The 27,484-nt window shown below is 45.6% G+C and overlaps 1 protein-coding gene across 2 annotated transcripts in view; it reads right to left on the bottom strand.

Moving 5' to 3' along the window:
• The window catches only part of LOC115092775 (disintegrin and metalloproteinase domain-containing protein 9-like), a 1,307,906-nt gene that overhangs the window by 1,187,604 nt on the left and 92,818 nt on the right, over positions 1-27,484 (bottom strand). For both annotated transcript variants that reach the window (XM_029604079.1, XM_029604080.1), the window contains exon 3: positions 16,379-16,461. In XM_029604079.1, the coding sequence (XP_029459939.1) occupies positions 16,379-16,461 (83 nt within the window). The remainder of the gene's footprint in view (positions 1-16,378; positions 16,462-27,484) is intronic.

Genomic DNA, 27,484 nt, shown 5'->3' with positions numbered 1-27,484 from the left:
GGGCCGAGACCGCAGAAACCATAGCCTTTGCTTGGACCCGAAGCAAGTCATAAAGGGCATCCACACCATAGACAATAGCGCCCTCCAAACGCTCAGCTTGCTCAGCCTCTGCAGACGGGAGGTCCTAGGTGCTGAGTAACTGTTGCATCCACCTAAGGCATGCCTGCTGCATGAGACTGCTGCAAATTGTCGCCCGGACTCCTAGAGCTAAAACCTAAAAAATGCGCTTCAAATAAAATTCAAGCTTATGGTCCTGCACATCCCGTAATGCTGTGGCGCCCACCACAGGAATGGTGGTACGTTTTGTCACCGCAGTAACAGAAGAATCAACTTTTGGAATTTTTAACACGTCCAGGCAGTCCTCAGGGAGGGAGTAGAGCGTTTCCATAGCCCTACCAACTCGAAGACCCATCTCTGGGGACTCCCATTCCCGGAGGAGGAGCAAGCGGTGCATCGGATGAAAAGAGAAGGTACGCGGTAACGCCCTGAGTCCCGCCAGGACCGGGTCCGCATTTGGTGTCATCGCCGCTGCCACAGAATCATCTGGGGGGCTTCAATTCCCAATTCCTGGAGAACAAAAGGAATAAGAGGCTCTAGTTGCTCCCGTTGAAAGAAGCGCAGAACACGGGGAACCGTTGCCTTCCAGTGGGGGAGCTTGGGCTGAGATATCATTCTCCCCTTCATCCAACTAGTCCACGGAAGGCTGGGGGGGGGTCTACCAGGGCTCGGGGAGTTCCCGGAACCACCCGAACCCTGACTGAGCCCTGAGGGTTTGGAATAGGAAAGGGGGACGGCACAGGCAAAAGAAGATGATTCGGGGGAGGGGGAACTATGGGGGGGGGGGGGGGGGGGGGTTCCACCTCCCTCTATAAGCTAGCCAAGATTCATGAAGCAAAAGAACAAAATCCGAAGAAAAACGGGTCTGGGACGATTTTCCCACAGGGGGAAGGGGGGTCCGAGCCACCTACCCGGGAGCGAACCGGGCTCAAATCGGGGGGTAAAAGTGAAGAAATCGAGTCCCTTGCCCCAGGAGAAGTAGACTGTTTCCTCAGAAACACCTAAAATGGCTGCAGTTCCCGAGACGGGAACGGCCTGGCTGTACGTCGGGGAGTCCGACCCCGAGGTTTAAAAGTATGCGAAACCAAAGCAGAGCCTTCCCCCCCCGAAAGGCACCTGGAGCATACCCCCTCGCGGGAGTATCAGGAGGCCGACTCTCCACACGCTATACAAGAAAGTGGCCGTGGCATGAGCACGGAAAAAAACAGCCGCAATGTCAATTAAAAACAGCTGACCGGGGAGCTCCTGAGGAGCTGGCTGGGAGATTGAACCCCGCTCCCTCCTCACAAAAAGCTGCTGCCTTACTATTTTTTTTTTTTAAACTAAAACGGAATGGTCCTCTGTGATAAAATACAAAATCTCCCTTATTATTTTTTTTCTTTTTTTATTCACAGTGACAGTGGAAAAGACATCCCTGACAGCTCAAGCGAGGAATATACATCTCGGGGGACAGCAGCAGAGAAAGTGGGGAGAGGGACTAGCACCACCAGTATCACCCACACTAGGTCACCGGGAAGTAACCTAGGCTGATAAAAAATCAAGGGGCAAAGCCCCCCTAGGAACCCCAAGAGCGAGGGAGACAGAATTGTCTACCCTAACACAGTCAGTCAGAGAAAGATTTCTCTGTAAAATTCTTTTTTTTTTTTTTTTTTAAATATGTAAGAAAGGCAAACTAAAATGTACTTGCGTGAGCTTGCCCCAGAAAGAAAGAAGAAAACACCAAAGAGCACAGAGGGCAAGCTAACAGGAAACCACAGGGTGAGCTGTTCCACCTGCTGGAGACAGACAAATACTGAGGGTTCCAGGGTGGGTTCCGTCCTTATATAGGCTACCCTTAGAACTTTGGTCTGTCTTCACCTGCTGGAAGGGGAGCTCAACCCATGGTCTGGACTGATCCGGGTATGTACAGGGAAAACACCTCTGCCTTGGTGGCCTCAGCCTGCCTTCAAAGACAAGAGTAGGACCAGACATCCCTCAAAGGTGGGGAACCCTTTAGGCAGGAAATAAAAAACCGCAGCGGCACAACTGTAATGATGTGCCCAGAGGGTTCCCAAGCAGCAAAAGGAAAGAAAGTTGATGAGGGTGGTTGCGTTCTTGTTGGCCTCCTAAGGGACTCCCACCCCACCCATCATCTCCATTTCACAGGAAGAAGGAAAGGTGGCAGCAGCACACTTTTTGGAAGAGTAAGATAGAACTTACACTTCCTCTAACTCAGCCCCCCTTCCCTTCCTGAAGGTGGTGGTGGTGGTGGTGGGGGGGGGGTTGAACTGACAAAGGGAAGTTCTCACTCATCCTCCTCTCCCTTTTGCTCCCCTTCCTTTCTATTCTCACTAAAAAATGGAGGGGTGAGTGAGAGAGCAAGAGAAGGAAGTAAAGTTAAGAGTGAGAGGGAAGGGAAGGGAGAGAGGAAGAGGGAGGAGATGTGAGTGAAGGGAGGGTAGAAGGAAGATCCCTCATTTTTACTCAAAGTGGTTTTGGCTTTCCACCTTAATCAAACCATCACATTGCCAACCTTCTTCCCGAAGTCGCGCAGGACTGACAGTGAATACTGGCTCCACACACTGAACTGCAAAAGGGTCTTAGCATACTATAAGCATAGAATGCGTTCAGAAAACAGGGCTTCTCAGCTGTTTGTTTCCTTCAACTCCAATGCCCCAGGACACCGTTGTCCAAGTAAACTCTGTCAAATTGGATTTCATAGTGCAATCACTTCTCCTACAACAAGAGATCAGCAAGCCGAGCTAGTTTGCCAAAGGCGCACCAAGTACGGGCAATGGCAGCTTTGGTGGCTCATCACTGCAAGATTTCTTTACTGGACATCTGTAAAGCCGCCACGTGGTCATCGCTACACACTTTCACATTTCATTACTGTCTTGACAAGCGAGCCACATCGGATGCAGCACCGGGCAGGTCGGTACTTCAATCAGTGACAAGTTAAAGAGGCTGTCCACAGCACAAACAGATTGGGTGCATAATGACATTTTGGAACTGCAGTACTACACTACATTCCATCCAGGAGTCTTCAGACTGGAATTTCAAACTTCAGCTGGGGACTCCCATATAGCATGGCTAATTCAGCCTACTTATCTGCAGGAAAAAAGCAAGTTTGCTTACATTAAACAGTGTTTTACGTAGATAGCAGGATGAATTAGCCATGCTGACCCGTCCACCTCCCCGGACAGTCTCCAGATTCAAGCTTTGCAGAGACACTATGATATAGACTGAGGAGAAACATGGAGTATTGCGGTAAAGGACACGCAACCGCAGAAAGCAAAGCTCTGTGATCCTTGAGAAGCTCTGCCTCGGCCACCTTGGAGGAACGTCCCAGACAGCATGGCTAATTCATCCTGCTATCTACGGAAAAAAACATTTATGGTGAGCAAACTTACTTTTCTATATTTTGTATTAAACATGCTACTTGCTAACTTCATGGAGTGCACCCTAGACCTTTTATTCGAACGAGTAAATAACCATTTCACATTTATCCATTCAAGTCCTTTAATAATTTTGTAGACCTCTATCATATCCCCCCTCAGCCACTATTTCTCCAAGCTGAACAGTCCTAATCTCTTTAGCCTTTCTTCAAAGGGGAGCTGTTTTATGCCCTTTAGCATTTTGGTTGCCCTTCTCTGTACTTTTTCCAGTGCAACTATATCATTTTGAGATGCAAATGCTACATAGGTGGTAGTCATCACATCAAGATGTGGTATAACTATTGAGTGATAACAGAGACATTATGGCATCCTCTGTTTATTTGCCATTCCCTTCCTAATCATTCCTAACATTCTGTTTGCTTTTTTGAACAGCATACTGAGCTGATTTCAATGTAATATCAACTACAATGCCCAGATCATTTTTCTGGGGTATAACTCATAAAAGGGAACCTAACATCGTGTAGCTACAGCATGGGTTATTTTTCCCTATATGCTTCACCTTACACTTATCCACATTATATTTCATCTACCATATGGACGCCCAATCTTCCAGTCTTGCAAGGTCCTCCTGCAATCTATCACAATCTGCTTGTGATTTAACTACCCTGTATATTTATTTATTTATTTTTATTTATTTAAAAACTCTTCTATATTGTCGTTAAGTTAGATAACCATCACAATGGTTTACAGCAAGGCACGATAATGAAAATAAGAGTGGTATAGATTACAAATTAATCATGTGCCATCATAGTACGGTAACAATTTAATACAATAAACTATGCGTGTAATTTAAGCTTGTCTGTTGGGAACATATTAGGCGGTTTGAATTTAACATTAATATGCATTTGTAGGTTACAAGTAACAAGTTCTAGTTTGGTGCGTCCTTATCAATCAACTGGTTTTCTCCTTCTCTTTATCTTTATAAAAAGCATGTTTGTATTCTTCTACTGTATAGTTTCTGTGTAGGAGCCTATAGTAGTCTGGCTTGTTCTGTTTTCATAATAGGAGGTGTATTGGGGTTTTAGGACCTCATGTAATATCTGCAGTATTGCTTTTTCATAAATAGTGTTGTTATGTTTGAGTGTTGGCAGTTAGAGCTGGTTTGGTATTGGAGGTTTACTAGATTGTAAATTGTAGTTTATGTTTGGCTTTCTAAGGGCCAAGCTTGCACCTAACACACTTCACAATATACCCAATATCACATGGGTTCTCTGGTTGGCATCACAACAGTGTATGTAAATAGTCTGATGTGCAGGGCGGTTTGGGAGAACTGCGCATACCAGCAGAGGAGGCGCCCCTGAATACGGATTTCTAGCCACCGCCTATGCATAGATCTTGTTCGGAGAGCACCTCCGTGGCACCCGGTGATGTCATCTCGGCGCCTGTAGTGGAAGGGGCACCTCTCCGTGATTCACCGCCTGGGCTGGGCTCCTCTTCCATGCTCAATATCGTCGGGATCTCTGGTGTACATTCTTCCGAATCTATTTCAGCAACTGGAGAGACCGTTTTGGAGTCTAGCTTGGCCCCTAGGGTGGGTTTGTTACCATCTTTACCCTCCCTACCTGTTGGGAATATTGAAGGTGGTGAGTTTTTTTTATGATTCCAGCTCACCCAGTGGTGGTGACTTTGGAAGCCCTGTGGGATCTTGTGGCTGGCTTTGGGTCTTTACTTAATACTCTCAATGCAAAGATGGATCATTTTTCTACAAATTTTCAACCGAAATTGTCAGACATACAGACCCAGGTCAATTCAGTATCTTCCAGAGTTTCTACTGTTGAAGATAACTTTAAGATATCCAAGAATTCAACGTAGCCACAATGAAGAATCATGTGGCTCTTTCTAGACATATTGAATAGCTGGAGAATAATGTTAGACACCTTAATTTGCGGTTTCTTAATTTTCCTAGAGTTGCTGGAGAAATTCCTTAAGTAACTTTAAAGAAATTTCTTCAAGAGGTTTTGGGATTTACACCTGAAAACTTACCATCTGTTAATACATGTTATTTTCTCCCTGTTATAGTGAATAAGGTTTGGGTCGACCCTTGGACACTGTGGCAATTGACCACGCCCACGAGGGGAAGTCCCGTGAGGGGCCACAGGTCAGGCTCAGCTCTGGACACACAAATACAGGTAGTTCTTTATTTAGTCAGTTTGAGAAGCCACCAGAGGTGACAGTAGTGAGTAGAAGATGTAGCCCTGCTGGGCTAGTATTCCCCAGGGCGCTGGAACAGCGGTTCCTCCGGAAGTAGTGCTATAGTGGAAAGAACTGAGAAAGTGAGTACAATAGAACATTCACAGAGTCCCAAATATGGAGGAGCCCCGAGATAGGGAGAGCTGGCCCTCGAGGAGCGAGTACCAGATCCCTGGAAGCAGAGAGACTTGTTGGCAAAGTTCTCACACAGCGGTTCCACGTAAGAAATGGCATTGGCGCTGGAATGGAGGCAGGCCCTCGAGCAGCGAGTACCTAGTTCCAGGGAGACGGCTCTGAGGAGTGGATTATAGTAGTACTCACTGATGGTGTCTGTAGTGAATTCTTCCAAGTAGAAGAGGAGATAGATGCAGGCAGCGACCTGAAAGAAGCAAAGAGGTCCCCGAGGAGCGGGTGCCCCCGTTAACAGAAAGAGTCCAATGGAAGTTGGAAGGCAGAGTAGCTGGGTACAGAGAACGAATCCCATCCGTAAGAACACCCTTGCTAACTCAATGGCTAGCAATAAACTGTTGGCTTAAATATCTGGGCAGCGTGACATCATCACAGGGGGACGCCTCTGAGGAACGCGCCAATGAGGAAATAAGAAAGAGGGCCGCGCACTGCGCGCGCCCTAAGGTACCTGAAAGAACATGGTGGGAGGCAGCGCCCAAGCCAGTCCGGGGACGCCGGAGAGGATGGCAGGCGGATGCTACAGCAGCCAGGCGTCCGTGAAGAGCAGGAGTCGTCGCCAAAAAGGAAAGGTAGGCGGAGTGAAACCGTCGGGAAGTGACAGTCACAGCACTCCCTAAACCTAGATCATCTGGGCTTATGGCTAATGTTCCTTTTCAAAATGATTTGTCTAATTTTCTTTAAAACTCTTCTTTGGATGTCATTGGTCGAGAAACTTTATTGGTCTCCTTTATTTCCTCACTAGATTTAAATATTGTAATGAGAAATTACTTTAAGAAGTATCTTGTTACTTTTTCTTGCCTCAACTGTTAAACTTTTTCCTGATTTAGCTTCTACCACTCAAATGCGGCGAAAAGATTTTTCTTATCTCTTCATTTTTTTTTCCTTTATTTATCATTTTCCATTTTACAAACAAGAACTCAAATACATTCAATATATTACACTGAGAATGTAAACATACATTTCAAGTATAAACAAAATTAAGAAACAAAAAGGAAATATAGGATACTGATTGAAATGCATCACATAAAGCAGAACCAATTTATATTTGTAAAGTAATAACCTAAAAGAATAACAAAATACACTGAGAATTACGTGTGAACCAAGGAGATTCAAATGGAAATTTACTCTTTATTATAATCAAAGCACTTAACACTGCTATTCTTTTTTTTTTTCCTTATACCTTACACATTTAGAGATATTGGTGATAAGGTCGCTGGTTCTCGTGTTTCTATGAAATGACGCATTTGATCTATCAAAGTAAAACTGAAAGACTCATTTCCTCTTTTTAAGATACACTGGCAGGGGTATCTAAGGAAAAAGGAATATCCCAACAAGATAACTCTTTGCCTTACAGCCAAAAATTCTCGTCTCTTGTTACAAGGAACAGGAGCTAAGTCTGGAAAAATTTTTACATTTTGACAGTAATAAGATACAGGATATTTCTGGAAATAACTCTTCATAAGCTTACTGATATCTGATGTAATAAAAAATACTTTTAAGGTATCTCTATCTAAAACATCCGTAGTTAAGTTTTCTAAGAAACTAGTAAGATTTGCAGGAATAGAAACAGCTACTTGAGAAGGCCATTTTTTAAACAAAGAAACAAGTGTTTATGGATAACAAATTATTTTCAGTAAAACCAAGTACCTCTAGTAAAAATCTCTTTACCGAAACAAATGGAATTTCTCCTGCAATTTTAGGAATCGAACATTATTTTATAGTAAAGACAATGAGAATCGGACGATCAAAAGAAGCCCTTTATTTCAATGCCCGACTCTGGCCGAGTTTCGCTCATAGAGCTGCCTCAGGGGCAACTAGAATTAAACAAATAAATATAAAACCTTAAAACAACACAATTAAATAATTCAAAACAATAAAGACATAAAATACATGTATAGATGTACATACTTAAATCATAAAATAAAATACATGTATAGGTGTTCAGATAAAAATTAAAATAACACAACTAAATAATGAAAAATATAAAATACATGTATTAATGTGTAAATTCAAAACATAAAGTGCTCGATACATGTATAACTATATGAACTCATGGAATCCAAACAAATTAAATTAAAATTGCATTTGGACATCAGCATGGTACAGACAGAAAACAAAGAATGAATGATTCAATAGAACTGGAGAGGCTGACTTTCTATGAATATAATTCTTAATCAGAGGATATAGTGGAGTCAATGTTATTACAGTTAGTGCTTACTTCAGTTAGCAGGACTTAAAATATGCCTGCAGGGCTGCTGTCACACTGTTACAATATCATTAGTGCCTAAATAGAAACAACAATATATAAAGTTTAAACAAACCATTGATTTTTTTATATAATTGTATCTCGTACTAGCAATGTTTAAAAATAATAAATAAAGTTCTTACTATCAATTTAAAAAAATAAAGTTCTTACCATCAATTTAAAAAAAATATAATAAAGTTCTTACTATCAATTTAAAAAAATAATAATCAAAACTATTGAGAGTTGCACAGCCAGTAGCCTATAGCACATTAACTATAAGTTATCATCATAATATTTATTGTATAAAAATATATATAACTAGGACAAAAAACTTTTTACCGATTTATTTTTAAAAAAGATATAAAAAGGTCATTCCAAATTAAAAGAAAGTGCTGTTGCTTCTCAATTATAAACTTTGTCATTTAAATAAAACAGAGCCATAGTATCCACATCAAATGTAGGAAACACAGCCAAATACTTAACTGATCACACTTCTGAGAAATCACGTACCTGTAGAACGCTCTGACATTCATTCTGCTAGTGTAAAACAAAGACGCCGTCAAACCCAGTACTTATAGCGATTCTCGCGAGATTTGCAAGGAATTCGCGCCAAAAAGAATTTCTTTCAGCTGTCAGCTGATATACTCTGGCAGTTCTCTCCCAGTGTTATCAAAGCAATACTGATATACTCTGGTGGTTCTCTCCTAATGTTATCAAAGCAATTCATTCACTTCAATCAGAGAAGCAAACACTACTAAAACCACAACCTTTGTTTGCATATGCCTTGTTGAAACTTCTCATTCATGCTATTGTCCGTGATTACTACATATGATAAAGGTAAACACATAGACTTAAATCGCTACATTTGTAGCCTACCACACAAAGGAATCCTGCAGAAGTCTAATCAGTACTTTTCATTCTACTGACCAAAAAGGATAGTTTTAAATACTTCTTCAATATCAGAAGCAGGAAACTTCTCACAGTGAACTCTAGTACAATGGGAAACCTTATTAAGCGTGTTGTGCATTCAATAATTTTAATTATTCTGCTACCACTTCTCACAGTGCACTCTAGTACTATGGGAAACCTTATTAAGCTTGGTGTACATTCAATAATTTTAATTTTCTACTACCACAATTATCATAAATCCAAATATGCATGGTGAACTACTTTTTGGTTGATATACATCAAACCATATCAGGTATTAAAATTAAATACACTTTTAAAAAGGTTAAATAATGATTAGATTGTGACAGCTTAAAATGATAAAAGTAACTATAAAAAGTAACTATAAAAAATCAATTGTGACAGCTTAAAAAATCAAAAAGATAACAAAACCTATAAAATCATTGGACTCCAATTATTATTACTAATACAGATAATTTTCATAGATAAACTCCTAAGTCAGACTCACTATTGAGACCATTAGGTGATAAAGTATTAAATTAAAAAATAAACCTCTGTTCATTTCTGAGAAGTAAATTATTAAAATCGCTGCCTCTCCAGTTCACATTTGGCTTTTGAATTACGCAGAACCTGAAGTCTGAGAATTTGTGACCAGTCTCAATACAGTGCGCAACTAAAGGTTTTCCTTCATTTAATCTGTTTATTGCACTTTTGTGCTCAATTACCCTTTTATTAAATTGCCTCACTGTTTTACCAATATACCACTTTTTACATGGGCAAATAGCAACATAGATGACTCCCAAGCTTTTGCAATTCGTTGAATCATAAAGTTTGAAAACTCTATCTGTATTGCCAATCTCTAAACTCTGTGTTCTGAGGTTCACGTAACAAACACAACAATTACCACATGGGCGATGTCCTACTGTTTCTTTCATCTTAGGTAAAGCAACAGGTAACGCTGATGGTGCTAGCAATTCCTTAAGATTCTTTTGTCGTTTGTTGGCAACCATTACTTGTTTATCACAGAATGCTGGAAGAGCTTGCAGTATGTGCCAGTGTTTCTTAATAGAAACAACAATATATAAAGTTTAAACAAACCATTGATTTTTTTATATAATTGTATCTCGTACTAGCAATGTTTAAAAATAGAAAAGAAAGTTGAGGTGGTAACCTTGGGATACTATTGCAAGTACCCACTGATCTGTGGTGACTGTGTGCCATAGGCTGGAGAAGTGACACAAAAGGCCGCTGACAGGAATAGTCAGAAGTGGAAGCTGGTTACTGCTCTCTAGAAGTGAGTCAAAAGCCTGACGCTGGACCTGGTTGAGGGGGGCTGGCTGTGACTTATGCCCTATAGGCTGCCTAGTTGGCCTTTTTGGTAAGGCTTAGGCGGCCAACCCCTGGACGTTGGGGGGATAGTATCTTCTCTGCCGGTAGAATTGCCTCTTAGAAGCCCTCTTAAAGGATCTTTTGGACAAAGAAGAGGGATCAGAGGGCAGTAAGGAGAACTGGCGCAGTCTCTCTTGGTGGTCTTTGAGCTGCGCCACTGCTTCTTGAATCTTTTCACCAAAAAGATTATCCCCCGCACAGGGCAGATCAGCCAATCTGTCTTGTACCTCTGGTCTGAGGTCTGAATGTTTCAGCCAGGCCTATCTCCTTACACTGATACTGGCTGCCGACAACCTGAAAGCGGTGTCAAAGATGTCATACGCTGATCATACTTCATGCTTGCCAGATTCTAAGCTCTTTTGTGCTAGGGCAAGAAGTTGGTCCTGGAACTGCTGAGGTAAGGCTTCAGCAAAGTTTTGAATCTTCTTGAACAAGGCCCTATTGTATTGGGTCATGTAGAGTTGGTAGGATGCAATGCGAGAGATAAGCATTGATCCATGGAATACCCATTTTCCAAATGCATCCAGGAACTTCTGATCTCTCCCTGGGGGAATGGATGAGTGAGGTTTGGAGCGTCTAGCCCTCTTTTGGGCTGACTCTACAACCACCGAGTGATGATCCAACTGAGTTCTTTGGAAGCCAGGGGCTGACTGAACTAGGTAGGTGACATCTGCTTTTCGGTTAACAGGTGCCACTGAGCCAGGGTGCTCCCAGTTTCTCTTCAAAAGGTCCAAAAGTATGTCATGAATAGCGATGGACATGATTTCCTTTGGAGCATCGAGAAATTGTAGAAGCTCTAGCATCTGATGTCTAGAGTCCTCTTCTGTCTGAAGCTGGAATGGGACCATTTCAGACATCTCCTTTACAAAATTAATAAAGGACAGGTCCTCTGGAGGAGAGCGCTTCCTTTCGTCAGGAAGGGAAGGCTGTGAAGGTAGATCATCAGAATCCTGGGGCAAATCGTCGGTCCAAGGATTATAAGGGTCATCACCAGCTCCCAAATGTTCTTCAGAAGGAAGTAACGGAGTTATTCCTGAAGGCCCTGACCTAGGCATCGATGGTCCCGAAGGAGGAATTGAAGGCATCGATGGTGCCAGAGGGCATCGATGGCGACATCGCTGGCATCGAGGGAGGCATAGACGGAAACACCGATGGAATTGGTGATATCGATGGATGTGTCAGTGGCGGCACTCCCGATGGTGGAATGAAGTGCGGTGTTTCTTCATCTTCCTCCAATGACAAGAGAATTGGTGAGGAAGGTCACTCGGTTCCCTCGGATCCACCGGTGGAAGGTCACCAATTAACTTGCCATTCTAGCCAATCGCGGTGCAAGCGCCATGGGTACTGGGTCGTTGACCAGAGGAGGAACCGGTACCAGTATCGATGGAAGTTGGAAGCCCTGGAGTGCTTTGCCGATGGAACTCTTGGATCATCTGATCCAATTCCTCACGGAAACCTGGGGCATGAATACCCAGTTCCGGAGTGAGAGGTATCACTGGCGTAGCCGGAGGGTCCACTGGTGAAGGTGGAATCACGGATCCCGGCACCTGTCCAGGTGGGGAATGCCTTGGTGATCCAGAGACAGAAGAGGACGAAGCCTTTTCTGTATGGGGCTTCTTTGTTGGAAGCTCAGATGACATCGAGGGTTTACCTGTATTGATGGCCTGAGCTTTACGATGACGGTGTCGATGTTTTTCTTCATGTTCACCCCGGTGTTTTTCCTGAGAGGGAACAGAGGGGGTCGACACCCGTGGAGTCGTCGAGGCCGGTCGGGTAGCCACGGATTCCCGGTGCTGGCGCAACGTAGACGGCACTGATTCAGATGAGGTCGAAGCTATCGATGGCATTGGGGTTTTTGGCCGAAAAAGAAGACTCATCTTATCGAGCCGAGCCTTGCGACGCTTTGATGTCATTTGGGCACATTTGGTGCAACTATGGACATCGTGGCCGGACCCCAAGCACATTACACAGACCGTGTGAGGGTCACTGATGGACATTGTTCGAGTGCAGTTGGGGCACGGACGGAAACCCGACGCCATGGCTTCGACAAAATTAGTCGTGGTGCGGTCGATGGCCGGTAGGCACAAGGGAAAAACTCGACGGGAATCGACTGCAACGGGCAAAAAACTTACCGTTCGACCGCAGAGCAAAGAAATCGATAAGGGGACCCTGTGGGAATCTCTGAAGGGCTCCTTAACCCGCATGGCTACTGCTGCACGGAAAAAAAGAAGACTGAAGAGGACCCCTGCTGGCTGCAGGGTTGATGCTATGCTGGGCATGCCCAGTAGGTTCCAGTCAAAGTTCTGGAAACTTTGACAAAAGTCTTCCGTGATTGGACTCCATCCTGATGATGTCACCCATATGTGAGGACTACCATCCTGCTTGTCCCGTGAGAAAATCTATTATAAATGCATAGTTTTTAAATTGTGTAGGGAGGGAGGCTGGGCGCAAGGTTGTAAGGTTTGCCTGGGGCCTCTAATATCCTTGCACTTGCCCTGAGAGTCACACACAGAGCTATTCCATTCATCCAATTCCCCAGGGGACAAATGCTGGGGAAGGTTGGGAGTCAGGTGGTAGGGTTCCTGCCAGCTTCCTAGACATATCATTAGCACTGTATCTGCCACTCCTCTGGGAATACTCATCCTGCTTCCCCCTTTCCCCAGCATTTCAAATAGCCAAAAGGGCTAGACACCAAGGGGGATCTCCCCTTTTAGGCTTTCTCACTGATTTGTCCTGCACTGAGCCTGGGAGGGCTGTCAACTGAAAAGCAGAATGTTAATGCAATCAAAAAACACACTTAGAAATGTTTGTATGCTAATGCCAGAAGTCTAAGAAAGAAGATGGGAGAATTAGAGTGTATAGCAGTGAATGAGGACACAGACTTAATTGGCATCTCAGAGACAAGGTGGAAAGAGGATAACCCAAAGGGATAGTACTATACCAGGATAACAAAATATATCGCAACAACAGAGAGGAGCATCTTGGTGGCAGGGGTGGCGCTTTTTGTCCAAGATGGCATAGCGTCCAATAGGATAAAGATCCTGCAAGAGATTAAATGCATAGTCAAATCTTTATGGGTAGAAATTCTTTGTGTGTTGAGGAAGAGTATAATGATAGGAGAAAGCGCAGTTGCTCATCTGTAACAGGTGTTCTCCTAGGACAGCAGGATGGTAGTCCTCACAAGTGGATAAGTACCAAGCTCCAGGCTATCCACGGTAGCAGAAAAGATCAACATTTACCGAACAAGGTGCCAAAGGGCACAACAATAACTGCGGTGCTATTGGTCAGCAGGGGATTGTCTGGCTCTCGCCAGAGGCATAAGTTCGGAAGAGTTGGGTTGAGGTCTGGAAGAGATTACGCAGCACGGATTGACCAAAGACACTGTCCTGACGCCCATCCTTGTCCAAGAAGTAGTGGGCCGCAAACATGTGAAGCAAACTCCACGTGGCGGCCCGGCAGATTTCGACGATGGGGACTGCTCACAGATAAGCCACCGATGTCACCATGGCCCGCACAGAATGAGCTTTTACTCTGCCGGCCAGCAGAAGGCCAGACTTCACATAGCAGAAGGTGATGCAATCCGCCAGCCAGTTGGATAAGATCTGATAACACACCGCCACTCCCAGCCTGTTTGTATCAAATGACACAAAGAGCTGAGTGGACTGCCCATGACTGGCTGGGCGATCTAAATAGAAAGCCAGGGCCCTCTTGCAGTCTAGACAGTGAAGAGCCTGTTCCCCTGGATGGGAATGAGACCTGGGAAAGAAGGTGGATAAAGCAATGGACTGATTGAGGTGGAAATTAGACACAACCTTAGGAAGAAATTTAGGGTGCGTACACAAGACCCACATGATTGTGAAAGAACCTCGTGTACGGCTGGTACATGACCAAGGCCTGAAGTTCACTGACCCTATGAGCTGAAGTAATCGCCACCAGGAATATAACTTTACAGGTGAGGAACGTCATGTCGCAGGAACACGACAGAACAATATTGAGGTCCCAGGACGCAACAGGAGGTCGAAGAGGGGGCTTAAGTTGGATGGCCCCTTATAAAGCGGCCTACTAAAGGCTGACTGAAATGGACGCGATGGTACACACTCACAGCACTGAGATGGACCCTGACTGAGCTGGTTTGAAGCCCAGACTTGGAAGGGTGCCACAAGTAGTCCAACAGCTGGGGAGGTGAGCATGAGAATGGATCCAAGCCCTGCCCCGCACATCAGACAGAGAATCTCCACCATTTCAAGCTGTAGCACTTTCTGGTGGAAGGTTTCCTAGAAGCCACCAGCACCTGAGAGACACTGTCCGAGAGGGCCAAGGGCTAAAGGACTAGGCATTCAATTTCCAAGCCCTCAAGGCCAGCACCCAGATATTTGGATAGCGCAAGGTGCCCTGGTTCTGTGTGATCAGATCTGGCATGGTCCCCAGGCAGATAGGGGGCCTGATCGACAGCTCCCGCAATAGAGGGAACCAGGCCTGTCTGGGCCAGAAGGACACCATGAGGATCATGGTCCCCTCTGATCTGCTGAAGATCAGCAGAGTCTTCAGGAGAAGCGGTAGAGGGAGGGTACACATACAGCAGACCTCTCCCCCAGTGGAGGGAGAAGGTATCGCAGGAGAGATGCCTGCCCACCCGATAACAGGGAGCACAATCTGCTCACCTTGTGATTATGTGGGGAGGCGAAGAGGTCCATCTGGTGTCCCCACCGACAAACAGTGCAGCCGCTACCTCCGGGCTCAGGGACCATTTGTATGGCTGCAAGGAGTGACTCAGTCGCTCCGCCAGCATATTCAGTGTCCCTGGCAGGTACGTCGCATGCAACGACATCCCCTGCGACAGGGCTCAGGTCCAAACCTGCACTGCCTTGTGACAGAGGAGGAACAAGCCCATGCCTCCCTGTTTATTTATATCACATTAATACTTGGTTGTCTGTCCAGATCAGGAATGCTTTGTGTGTCAACCAGTCTCTGAATGTCCATAGGTCATAACAGATCACCTGAAGCTCCAGAAAGTTTATTTATTGACAGCGTGCTTCGTGGGCAGTTCAGAGACCCTGAGTGTGGAGGCCATCCACATGGCCTCCCCAGCCCTGAAGAGAGGCATCGGTAGTGAGGATCACTTCAGGAGGAGCAGATTGGAAGGGAATCCCCCTGCTCCAGGTTGGAAATGGGTTCCCACAAGGACAGAGATGCCCACAGAAGTTCCATGACTGCAATGCAAGTCTCGAGATCCTGAGAGGCCTGCAAGGTCCATTGAGACCTCCGCATGCAAAAATGGGCATGCAGAGGGCCACGATGGAGGTCGCAATTTAAACAAAGCAGGAATAACATACCATGAGGGACTTCATCTTATGCCGGATATTGTTCTTCGGCCATTTTGAGAAGGCACAAGTCTTTTTTTTTTGTAGCACTGAAAAGTGCTGTTGTGGGTGCTGCAAAGCAGAAAGCAACTATAAGTGAAGAACAGAAAGAAAACAACATTTTTAAAGGATTCTGGAAAAAAAATATCTGGAGAGACAGAGTACAAGTCCAGGCTGTGCACAAGCAAAAACAGACCGAAAAGGCTCTTGAGGCAATGCCCGCATGGGAAATCCAGCATTTCCTCACTAGAGTTCAAACTCTACTAGTTTAGAGAGCAAAGTCAATACGATGCCACCTTTTACATCACCCACAGATCATGGCTAATTTAGCCTGCTTATCAACAGAAAATACAATAGCTACATAGCCATTAGTGTGACTATTTCTAACTTTAGAAAATTATGCATTTTTGGAAAATTACATATCCAGCTTGAACTGCGTATATCTACTAAGCCAACAATTATTCTCCCCAATAGTGAGTCAATTCTCTGCATTTTATTATGAAACAACTTTAGAAAGATATATACAGTATTTAATTTCAGCAAAACAGAAGACATCTAAGCCTGCGATTTCTCAAGTCCCCCAAACCCTGGAATTTAAAAAAGTATACCTCAATTTCACTGCCATCTTTTGGTTCTAATTTCCATGGAACTGAAGTTTCATTAGCATGTAATTTAGAAGTCAGAATGTGAGCTATGAAACAAAAAATGCAGAAAAATTCAAGTCAAAAAACTTTTAAAATGTTGTCAGTTTCATGTAACAATGATTGGTAAATAATGTTTTTCTTATTGACTGTCCTGTCAGATGAGTCATTTCTATTACTCATTAGACCTGAAGCTATAAATTAACAAAACTACTCCATTCACCAGCAAGCACAAAAAATAGGTGGGACTCTCCTAAAAGGAGCCCACCCTTAACCGAAGCGCCGTCCCCATGCGGCGTGTACGGAGAGAAGGAGGGTGGGGTGGCGCCAGAGCGCACTCCCCCTGCGGGCGCGAGCACCCTCTCGGCCTCGCCCAGGGCTATGACGCGAGGGGGAAGCGATGGGCAAGGGGTAATGATGTCATAGGCCCTTTAAAGAGCCTCGACACCCGGGGGGGGGGGGGGGGGGGTCAATCCTTTTCGGATCCCTCCCGGCAAGAAGAACAACAGAGAGCCAGTCAGAGAGCGGGACCTGCCAGGCTTCCCCCACCGCAGATAGCCAGCTACAGCAGCGCGTGGCAGAAAAAAGGAACGGCCTGGGCAGCAGCGATCAGCTACACACGAGGTATGGCCTTCTTTTCCCCCTGCTTGGACCCCCCCCTTCCCGATCGCCGCACCCCAGGCAGCTGCCTGCCTCGCCACGGCCTGTCTGCTACCTGGAGGCCAGGACCACCCGACTCGAGGCACGGCCTCTGCATTCCACTCCGCCCGCTGCTTTTGGGCGCCACTCCATCCCCCACCTCGTGGTCGGCCTGGACTCCTCCCCCCTCACACCAGAATAAAAAGAAAAAAAGGCCGAGAACTGGTGTTCAAGCGATTCATATGCAAAAAAAAAAAAAGTTTTGAAAAATGAACGGGGCCGGCATGGAGCTGGTGTGCCGGCAGGCGCACCCCCCCCCCCCCTTTTCCACGCGGCATTGGGAGTGTTTAAGATCGCGGCGCAGGGACCTGATTCCATGTGTGCTGGTTTGGTGCTGGCTGTGAGCCCTGATGCATGTGTGGGTGCTGATGTTGGTGTGGGGATCTTGTGCTGCATTCCACCCTCCCCCCTTTTTGTAGACCGTAGGCCATGAGTTTGAATCCCACTTAGCGAGGGAGGTAAAAAGTCGGTACTAGCCAAGCTATTAAGGGGGGGGGGGGGTCAACCTGGACTGGCGGGTGGCACACACTTCCATTTCGGCTGCATGGCTCCTCAAAAAAAAAGAAAAACATTCAAGGCTAATGCAGCATATCTGGACTGGAGGGAGCGCAGAAAAACATTTTGACGCTCCATGGGGTGGGAAATGTGCCCCTGACGATTGGGTCATGGGGACCCCACGCTCGTGGGGACCAGGCGGCAACCGACAATGGGGGTGAGGGGTGTTCCGGGGAACGAGGGCCACGAGTCTGAACCACGCTTGGGGAAGGGAAGCCTCAGTAGTACTAGCCAAGCCGTATAATTATACGTAAAAGGGGGCCCCCTCGTGGGCTTACCCCTCCCACCCCCAGGTATTTGGGGACGGTGATATCGGGGAGCGGGGGACTAAGCGTAGATTTTATAATGTAGTGCTGGGGGGGGGGACAACACTAAGAACCGCTGGTGCTAGAGTAAATAAAAAATAATAATAATAATAATTTTCCCTATAACTATATATATACATATTAAGAGAGGATGTTATTGACATATTACATATCGTTCACAGGATACAGTGATAAATTAATATGTCATCCAGTCACGATAGCATCACCTTAGAATCCGCCAGAGGGAGCGCAGAGCGGACGAATCTGAGACCACGCGCAGGTTGCTCAGCAAAAGCAGGGCAAAAAAGAGGGATGACTCAAGAAGCGGGGCAGGCGAACGCCAGGGGAAGAAGGCGAACAGAGAGCAGAGGAAGAAGGACCAAAGAAGAGCACCAACACGTCGAGAATACGGGCCCCAGAGGAAATCAAGAAAGACCAGCAGTGCCCGCGCCTAACATGGATGACGGGACAAGAGCAGATGGATACACGACGGTGGGGCTGCAGCAGCAATCCCCTGATAATGCAATGACACAAGAAACTGCACATCAGAGCACTACTGGAGGCCAACAGCCGCAAGCCAATGGTATGCATGCGATAGCAGGAAGCAGTAACCAAATGGGCCCACCTTGGCCGAACACGGACGGCGCCAATTGGTACTCAAGACCGCCTTGGGTACCCTGCGCGCAAGGCCCATAACCGGCATGGAACCACGGGAGGCCATGGGAGAACGGGCCTTATGGAGGAATGGGTAACCACACTTTCTTCCAACCACCGTGGTGGGCATGGCCAGCCCCACCACAAGGGACCTACCAAAATCAAGGCGGACAAGTTCAGAGTGCTCCAATTCAGAACAGCGAGAAGGGGACAGGTACACAGGATGGAGACAACGAAAGAGAGTCGGCTCCTGCCAATGCGACTTCGGCACAAGAGAGAGAACCGGCCGGCGCAGAGGCGCAGAGCGACAAAGAAGGGCAACAAGAGAAGCAACCAGGGAGAGAAGACGCAGCAGACGGGAGACCATAACGCTGGTGAGTGCGGGGACAAGAGTGGGGAAAAGGGGCGTAAGACACCCAAGGTAGACGTTGCATCGGGTGGCAAGAGGTGCAAGGCAAAGCGCAGGCGCAGGTCGAGCCCCAGCTCCAACAGCACTTCCTCCACCTCCACATCTGACTCAGACAGCAATATTGAAACACCTGTAGCAAACAAGACAGAAGACAAGAATTCCAGAGGTCCGCCCGCTTTAACCACATTATCAGAACCGTGGGAGGCAATCCCGAGACGCCTGAGAAAAAAAATAATAAAAAGGAAGTACATTGACATATTTAGCATACTGCAGGGGAGACGCAAAGCGGCAGATCGAAAAAAATCCAAGGAGGGGGCTGCATCAGCGGAAAAAGAACAAAGAATACCCAAGATCATTGCGAATTGGATCACCGCTTTCCTGCACATGATAAGCGTAGTGGGGCACCGTGACCCATCGCAATATGGACCCATGCTGACATATGCGGTAAACATCATGCAAGCATATAAAGATCATGAGAACTGGGCATGGCTTAACTACGATGAGAAATTCACGGACAAAATGGAAGAAAAACTTATGACATGGGGCACCCAGGATGTCAACTTATGGATGCAACAGATGACACGAAAACCCACGGATCGCCCATGAAGCTCCAGAAGACCATCACCTACCAGATCTTCCGCTAGGCTGCCACAGTCACAGGACAACACCTGTTGGAGATATAACAGGACGACATGTACGTTTCAAGATTGTAAATTCAAGCACGTGTGTTCTGGGTGCGCAGCGCAACATTCTTTAACCAGATGCCCCAAGAAAACGGTGGCAGGGAGTAAGGCTAAAGCGAAATGAAAAGAAATTCTTCAAAAAAGCGTGCTCGCCCATTAATTTGGAGAGGATGAAGCCATGGCTTCAAGCTTATCCTAACCGACAAAAAGTGGAGAAGTTAATACAAGGCTTTCGGGACGGATTTATTATACCGATACAAGGACACATCAAGAATACAAAGAATAGCAATGCACAATCAGCAACAAGACACACGGACCTGGTCCAAGAAAAAGTTGAGAATGAATTGGCAGTCGAGAGAATGGCGGGTCCATTCCAGGAACAACCGTTCAAGAACATGTCCCTCTCACCGCTGGCAGTGATCCCCAAAAAAGAAGAAGGAAAATACAGTCTCATTCAAAACCTATCATATCACCCGGGAACTTCAGTCAATGATATGCTGCCGCAGGCAGAATGCATGGTTCAATACGCATCATTCGATTCGGCAATGACACTGCTCAGGACATGTGGAGAGGGCGCGAGGATAGCAAAAGCTGACATTGAATCAGCTTTCAGACTTCTTCCAGTGCATCCAGACAGTTTTCCCCTGTTGGGGTTCACATTCAAAGGAAAACTTTTCTTCGATAAATGTATGCCAATGGGATGTTCCATATCATGCACGTAATTCGAAATATTCAGCTTTTTCTTACACTGGGTCACAACACAGAAGACAAATTCCAAAAACATGATACATAATCTGGGCGACTTCTTATTCATCGGGCCAAAAGACACTAATACATGCGACTACTTGCTGAGAGAATTCCAGGTGATCGCGAAGGAATTTGGAGTACAGCTGGCATACGAAAAAACAGAAGGTCCGACAACTATATTATCATTTCTAGGTATCGAGCTGGACTCCACCAGAATGGTGGCGAAACTCCCGGAGGAAAAAGTAAGAAACCTACACATAGCCATACAGCAAACAATGTTAAAAAAGAAGATTACCCTGCAGATGGAGCAATCCATGCTGGGCACTCTGAACTTTGCATGTAGGGTCATCCCTATGGAACGGACATTTATGCGAAGATTGTCAGCAGCAACTGCAGGGATAAGACGCCCACACCATTTCCTCAGAATATTGAAGGAAATACGAGAAGTTTTAACGATTTGGAAGGAATTCCTGCAAGATTTCAGTGGAGTATCCATCATTCAGACAGCTCCGCTTTCCAACAGAGACTTGGACATACACACTGACGCATCAGGCGGCTGAAGTTTCAGCGCCATCTGCCAACAGGCATGGTGTGCGGAGCCAAGGCCAACAGAGTGGAGAGACTGTGGACTCACAAAGAACATAACATTCTTGGAGCTATTCCCCATACTGGTCACTCTGGTACTATGGAGTGACAGGCTGAGGAATAAACAGGTCATTTTCTGGTGTGACAATAAAGCAGTGGTACAAGTATTGAATGCACAGTCAGCAAAGAGCCCAAGAGTGGTCAATCTTCTCAGGGAAGTGGTGCTGACGGCATTGCAAAATAACATTACGTTGCAAGCTAAGCATGTTCCGGGGCAAGCAACGGCGCAGCGGATGCCCTGTCTCGAGCTAAATGGCATTTGTTTTTCAAACAGGTCCCAACAGCGGAGGAAACAGGGAGAATCATGCCCACACACTTATGGAGAATTGGTCCGAAACCACCATGGACCTAGTGCGCAGATCAGTCACACCATCCACATGGAAGGCGTATTGCAGAGGATACAATCACATCATTACATTCCTCAGGGAAAATGGATGGAGGCAAGGACCGGTCAGCGACGACATGATCATCAAGTATGAGGCCGCTTCGAAAGAAAGAGGTGCATCGAGAAATGCGGTAACAACACGCTTGGCAGGGATGGCATTCTTCTTTAAGGCGAATGGCTGGGGGGACCCAACCAAGTCCTTCATTGTGAGGAAGATGATGACAGGTTGGGCAAAGAAAGTTGGCCACACCAGCGACAGAAGACATCCCATCACGCATGACATCTTACGATCACTCTGGACAATCCTCTCTTCCATATGTTCCTAGGAATTCGAACGGGAACTATTTCATCTGGCATTTTCACTGGCATTCTTTGGGGCAATGCGGGTGAGCGAACTGGTGGCCGCCAACAAAGATGACGACAGCCAGAGCAGGTTACTTCTAAAGAATTTGACATTGACGACAGACACATTAACTATCACAATTCACAAATCAAAAACGGATCAAGAAGGAAGAGGAGCTATGCTGTTATTGAAACGGATAGCGGAGTGCGAGACTTGTCCAATACATAACGCAAGGAGGTATTTACAGTTGAGGCCCAAAAAAGGAGTACATTTACTGATACACAGGGATGGTACACCACTCACCAGATACCAGTTTGCGGCAGTGTTAAAAGCTTCAATTCAAAAAATGAATCTGGACACCAAAAAATTCACGACACATTCGTTCAGGATCGGGGCGGCAACAAGTGCAGCGTAAGCCGGGCTGCAAACATCCACAATAAAAAGAATTGGATGGTGGTGCTCCAACGCAGTTAACACATATGTCCGTTTGGATAAGGTAAACCTGGGTAACCATGAGTATTGATTGTATTGTATTTTCACAGATCCGTGAGGAGCACAGCGCTCGGCCTGGATCATGGTACACTCTTATGTGCGTTGGGCCGTGAGAAGGGCAAAAGAAAGAACATACGGGCAGCATTTAGGGATGGCATCACGTGGATGGTACATCTCATGGATTGGTAAACCAGGTTTGCGTTGGGATCAGCTAATACCTCTATTGCGGCGCATGAGAGATTCGAGAGCAGCGCCGGAAGTGCTAGTAATACACCTGGGAGACAACGATTTGGGACCTTCCACATGGAAGCAACTAATACAAGCAGCAAAACGGGACATGGCCAAGATTATGGAAGTATTCCCACAAACAACAATATTCTGGTCAGAAATCATCCCACATACAAAGTGGAAAGACTCAAAATTATGGACTCGGGGCAGGAAGAAACTAAATAGGCAAATTGGGAGATGGATACAGGAGAGAGGAGAACAGATTAGTCACCAGTGGGCTGAAGTAGAATGCCCAGGCCTTTTAAGGCAGGATGTGGTCCACCTGTCAGACATTGGTTATGACATCTTTAATAATGCAATACAGGAAGCTATTGAGACATGGCATAACAGAGGCAGAACACAGAGGCCTTAGCTTACTGAGCTAATGGGGGGACACGAAGCAAGGGTATTCCCTACCTCGTGCCTTGGCGGTAACCCGGGCTGGTTGGGGTCTATGGCAAGTGGTGCCGGCAGTATCGCAAGACGGCTGGGTAGCCGATTAGCGCTGAGGAAGTGCAAAAGGTGACAGTATACATAGTGCCGATGGGCAGGGCCCCCTTGCTGGAGGACAAGGCGGGAGGGCCAAGGATTAATGCTGCCTTGCTCGGTTCCCACGGCGGGCAGCGAGGGACACGGATTACTGGCCCGGATACCCAGGAAGGTTATGATATAATGTATAAATAAAATCTGCGGCCTTATTCAACCAACATCAGTTTCAGTGTGGTTTAATATGATACAAAGAAAAAGGGTAACACAAGGTGATATAAGGTATAGGATTATCTCGATGGACAAAGCAAGTATTGAGTGACGACTGCTAGTGTTAATAATCTTGTATGTATTTGATTATGCAACAGATGACTTTATATTTACAATCATGTTAAATGAGCATACGAGGTGAACTTTCAAAGCCATTAACATGCACAGAACATGGGTTTATACATGTAAATGGCTTGTACAAAATTGCCTGGGGCTTTTACACGTAAAAATATGCACATAACTCAATTTCGATTATATGCAAACAAAAACAGAGGCATTCCAGAGCACAGATTTTGAATTTATGTGCATACTTTTCATTTCAAAAAGTGTACGCATAGATTCGTATATACAAATGAGAAATTACTATTTACTTGATAATTTCCTTTTCTTTAGTACAGACAGGTGGATCCAGAACAAGTGGGTTATGCACCTCTACTAGCAGATGGAAATTAAAAAAAGCTGACATCACAGTATATATACCCTTGTAGTGACATCAGCCCACCAGTATTCTCTGCAAAAGCCAACTGTGGACAGACTAACAAAACTCGATTAATAACAGATATCCATTCCAACATTCAGCCAACAGGAAACACTGAGCTCAGACAAAGAATGTATTAAAACTAGTCTAGGGGGAGTCACGTAAGGTGATGAGCTAAGGCGGACGTGCTCCTCGTGAGCTCAGGGCACCGCGCTACTAAAGCTACCGGCATCTTGCTTTACCAGCTAAAATCTCTCACCCACTCTGCTCGTGTGCAATCTGCATATGTCGATAGTGCATTATATGCAACGTTCTCCATGGCTGATGTCGACAAAAAGCGCAAAAAAGGTCAAGGAAAAGGAGAAAGGGAAGGCGGCAGAAACCAAAATGGCGGCGGTTGTCAGAGACCCGGTACACTCACTGCCGGGACAGATTTCGGTGTCCATACTAAGAGATACGATCACCGCTACACTAGATGAAAAACTAGCCAGTGTCCTGTCCCAGCTCGCCGAAGTGAGGGATGCGGTGGTGGAGGTAAGCCCGAGAATCGAACAGCTCGAGAGTCGGGTGTCCACTGTAGAGGACGAAATGGCGGCACTCACAGAAAAAGTCGTAGCGCAAGAGACTACATTAAAGGACTGCATGATAAAAATTGACGATCTCGAGAATCGATCACGAAGAGTGAATCTCCGCTTCCTAGGTTTTTCTGAGCACATTAACGATAGAGAGCTGGGTTCCCTGCTGGAGACTTGGCTATTGAAGGCAGTGGGCCTAGCGGACCTGCAGGGTGTGTGTCGAAAGAGCGCACTGAGTGGGGACCAGACAGGCAAAGGACACTCGACCCCGTATCGTCATAGCCAAGATTCTGAATAGGGCACATAAACAGGCCCTCTGGCTGGCATATAAAAAAAAAGGAGAAATCACCTACCAGGGGCAGAAAATCAGGATAACCCAGGATTATTCTGCACGTGTATCCCAGATGCGGCGAAAATTCTCCCCGCTATGTTCCTTATTAGTGGACAACCAGATTAAATTTGCCCTTCAGTTTCCAGCTATGCTGAAAGTCTGGGTTGAGGGGACGGCACACACCTTACCCATTTTCGAGGACTCACAGAAGTTTGTAACCCGCAGATGGGGACAGACAATGCCCTCAGAGTCTTAGTAAAACTCAGCGGTCAGAATTGAAAGTATAGGGCCAGACTCCATGCCTGTTGTTGTGGAGGAGATACGGCTCATTCACAGTGGTTCCAGTTTACATGTGTTCCAGTTATTTAGCAAGCCATATGGAGAAAATACTACAGTTTTGGACAGCCTAGAGTCCATCAGAAGGCAGGAGTACATAGGACAGAGGAGAGTTTAACCCTTACAGCAGGACCACAAACGAGTATTAAGAAGACAAATTCCATTACGTTTATTATATATATATATATAGACAACGATAGAGAAGGAACTACGAAACCGGAACTAACTCTCTAGCGCACGTATGACTCCCGGCGAGAGGCAACCCCTAGATCGCTATAGGGGCTTTATGGGGATGCGTGCTGGCACGAGCGGTGGAGTGGTGCCCTAACACCTCTGGACTTGACTCTAGTATCCCTCTCAGAGAAGGAGAGAGAGGGAGACTCTTGCCAGGATTAGGGTATTTGGGGATTGGGGGGGAGGGGGGGAGAAGAGAGGGTTAGCATTTGTAGGGATCTGGGTGGGAGGGAAGGGTTAAGGGGGAAGGGGAGAAAAGGGGAGAGGTGGGTAGTGGGAAGGGGAGGTCTTGTTTTTTCAAGTTTAATGATTTCCGATGTCTCGATCACATATGGTGTGGGTACAAACCAGGTATTTCTCTTTATTCTCATGTGGTGGATTTTCTTGTCACACTGGGCAAGGTTGTCGAAAGGGGGAGGCTAGGCTGGGAGCCTCTTCCCTTCAGAGCACTGGTAATGGCAATGACACTTGATCTTCTTAGTGAGTACTGGCTAAGTTAATATCTTGGAATGTAAATGGACTGGGTACCCTGGTGAAGCGAAAAAAAATGTTATCCCATTTAAAACATTTGAAGGCTGAGGTGGCGTGCATTCAAGAAACACACCTCACCGAACTTGAGAGTCAAAAGCTTAAGCGGGAATGGGTGGGCTCCTGCATATATGCCACGGCGGCCCATCGAAAAGGAGGGGTAGTGATTTTGATCAATAAATCTGCCAACTTTCAAATCTTAAAAACCATCACAGATCCAGAAGGCAGGTATATAATATTAATAGGCGTTTGGAATGCTAAACCACTTACTCTATGCACCAAACGCCTATAACCATGCGTTCTTTACACAACTAAGCAATTTACCCAATACACATACACAGGGCTCCCTCTATGAAACAGGGGACTTTAACTGTGTCCACATTCTTTCGATTGATAAAACGCCCCCGCAAAGGCAATCTACTGGGAAACAGAAAAAAGGCATAGCCTACCTGTGTCAACATTTAGGGCTCATGGACATATGGCGCATATTACACCCTAATGAAAAAGATTACACACACATTGCGAGAGCCCACAAGATGATGTTCCGTATTGATTATATGTTGACCCCACAGGACCAATTATTTAATATTGCAGAGGCGACTATTGAACCCCAGTCAGTATCGGATCATTCCCCAGTCTACATCCAATTTACTTCCCTAACGCAGGCTACGAATAACCGCTTGTGGCGATTTCCGGGGTACCTTAAGGATGATGTCCAATTTAAGGGTTTTTTTTGCGTGAAAAATGGAAGGATTATACCCAAAATAACCGTCAACACGTGGATACACCCCATTTATTTTGGGATTCTGGGAAAGCGATACTTCATTGGGAAATTATTGCTTATGTCCATTTTTGTAACAAACAACTTAACTGGGATATTTTACAATTAGAGGGACAGTTGCGCCGAGCCAAGGAAGCGCTAATACAGAAAAATACGGATGGTACTAGAATGGAATTTTACAGTGTCCTTGGCCGATTGAACACACTTTTAGATTATAGAACACAAGCCTACTTACAAAAAGGATAGCAAAATGTTTTCAAATTTGGAAATAAACCAAGCCGCTTACTGGCAAATTTAACAAAACTACAGAGGCAAAAATCGTTTATCCCTAACTTGAAAGGGAATTCAGGAAAGTCACAGCTAAAATACCAGAAATAAGTGAAATTTTTCACCAATTTTACAGTACGCATTACACAGATGATTTGAGAGGAAGCCATGAAGAGGCGGAAGCCTTCTTTCAGGACCTAAAACTTCCTACGCTCACGGCCTCCCAACTTGCTTTTTTAAATCGGCCCATACAAATATATGAGGTATCACAGGTTATTACTGCGGCACATCCTGGTAAATCCCCAGGCCCAGATGGCCTTCTTTATGATTTTTATAAAATACTTCTTCATAATATTAACGTTCCACTGACCAATTATTTTACTGCGTGGTTGACTCAAAAATGTTTCCCTGCATGGTTTAATGAAGCCTATATTACAGTTTTACCAAAATCAGGGAAAGCAAATGTTGCTTACCTGTAACAAGTGTTCTCACAGGACAGCAGGATGTTACTCCTCACATATGGGTGACATCACAGGATGGAGCCCAATCACGGAACACTTTTGTCAAAGTTTCCAGAACTTTGACTGGCCCCTACTGGGCATG

The sequence above is a fragment of the Rhinatrema bivittatum genome, chromosome 5 (genome assembly GCF_901001135.1).
Source record: "Rhinatrema bivittatum chromosome 5, aRhiBiv1.1, whole genome shotgun sequence".
NCBI lineage: Eukaryota > Metazoa > Chordata > Amphibia > Gymnophiona > Rhinatrematidae > Rhinatrema > Rhinatrema bivittatum.
This window is presented reverse-complemented; position numbering and strand designations above follow the sequence as displayed.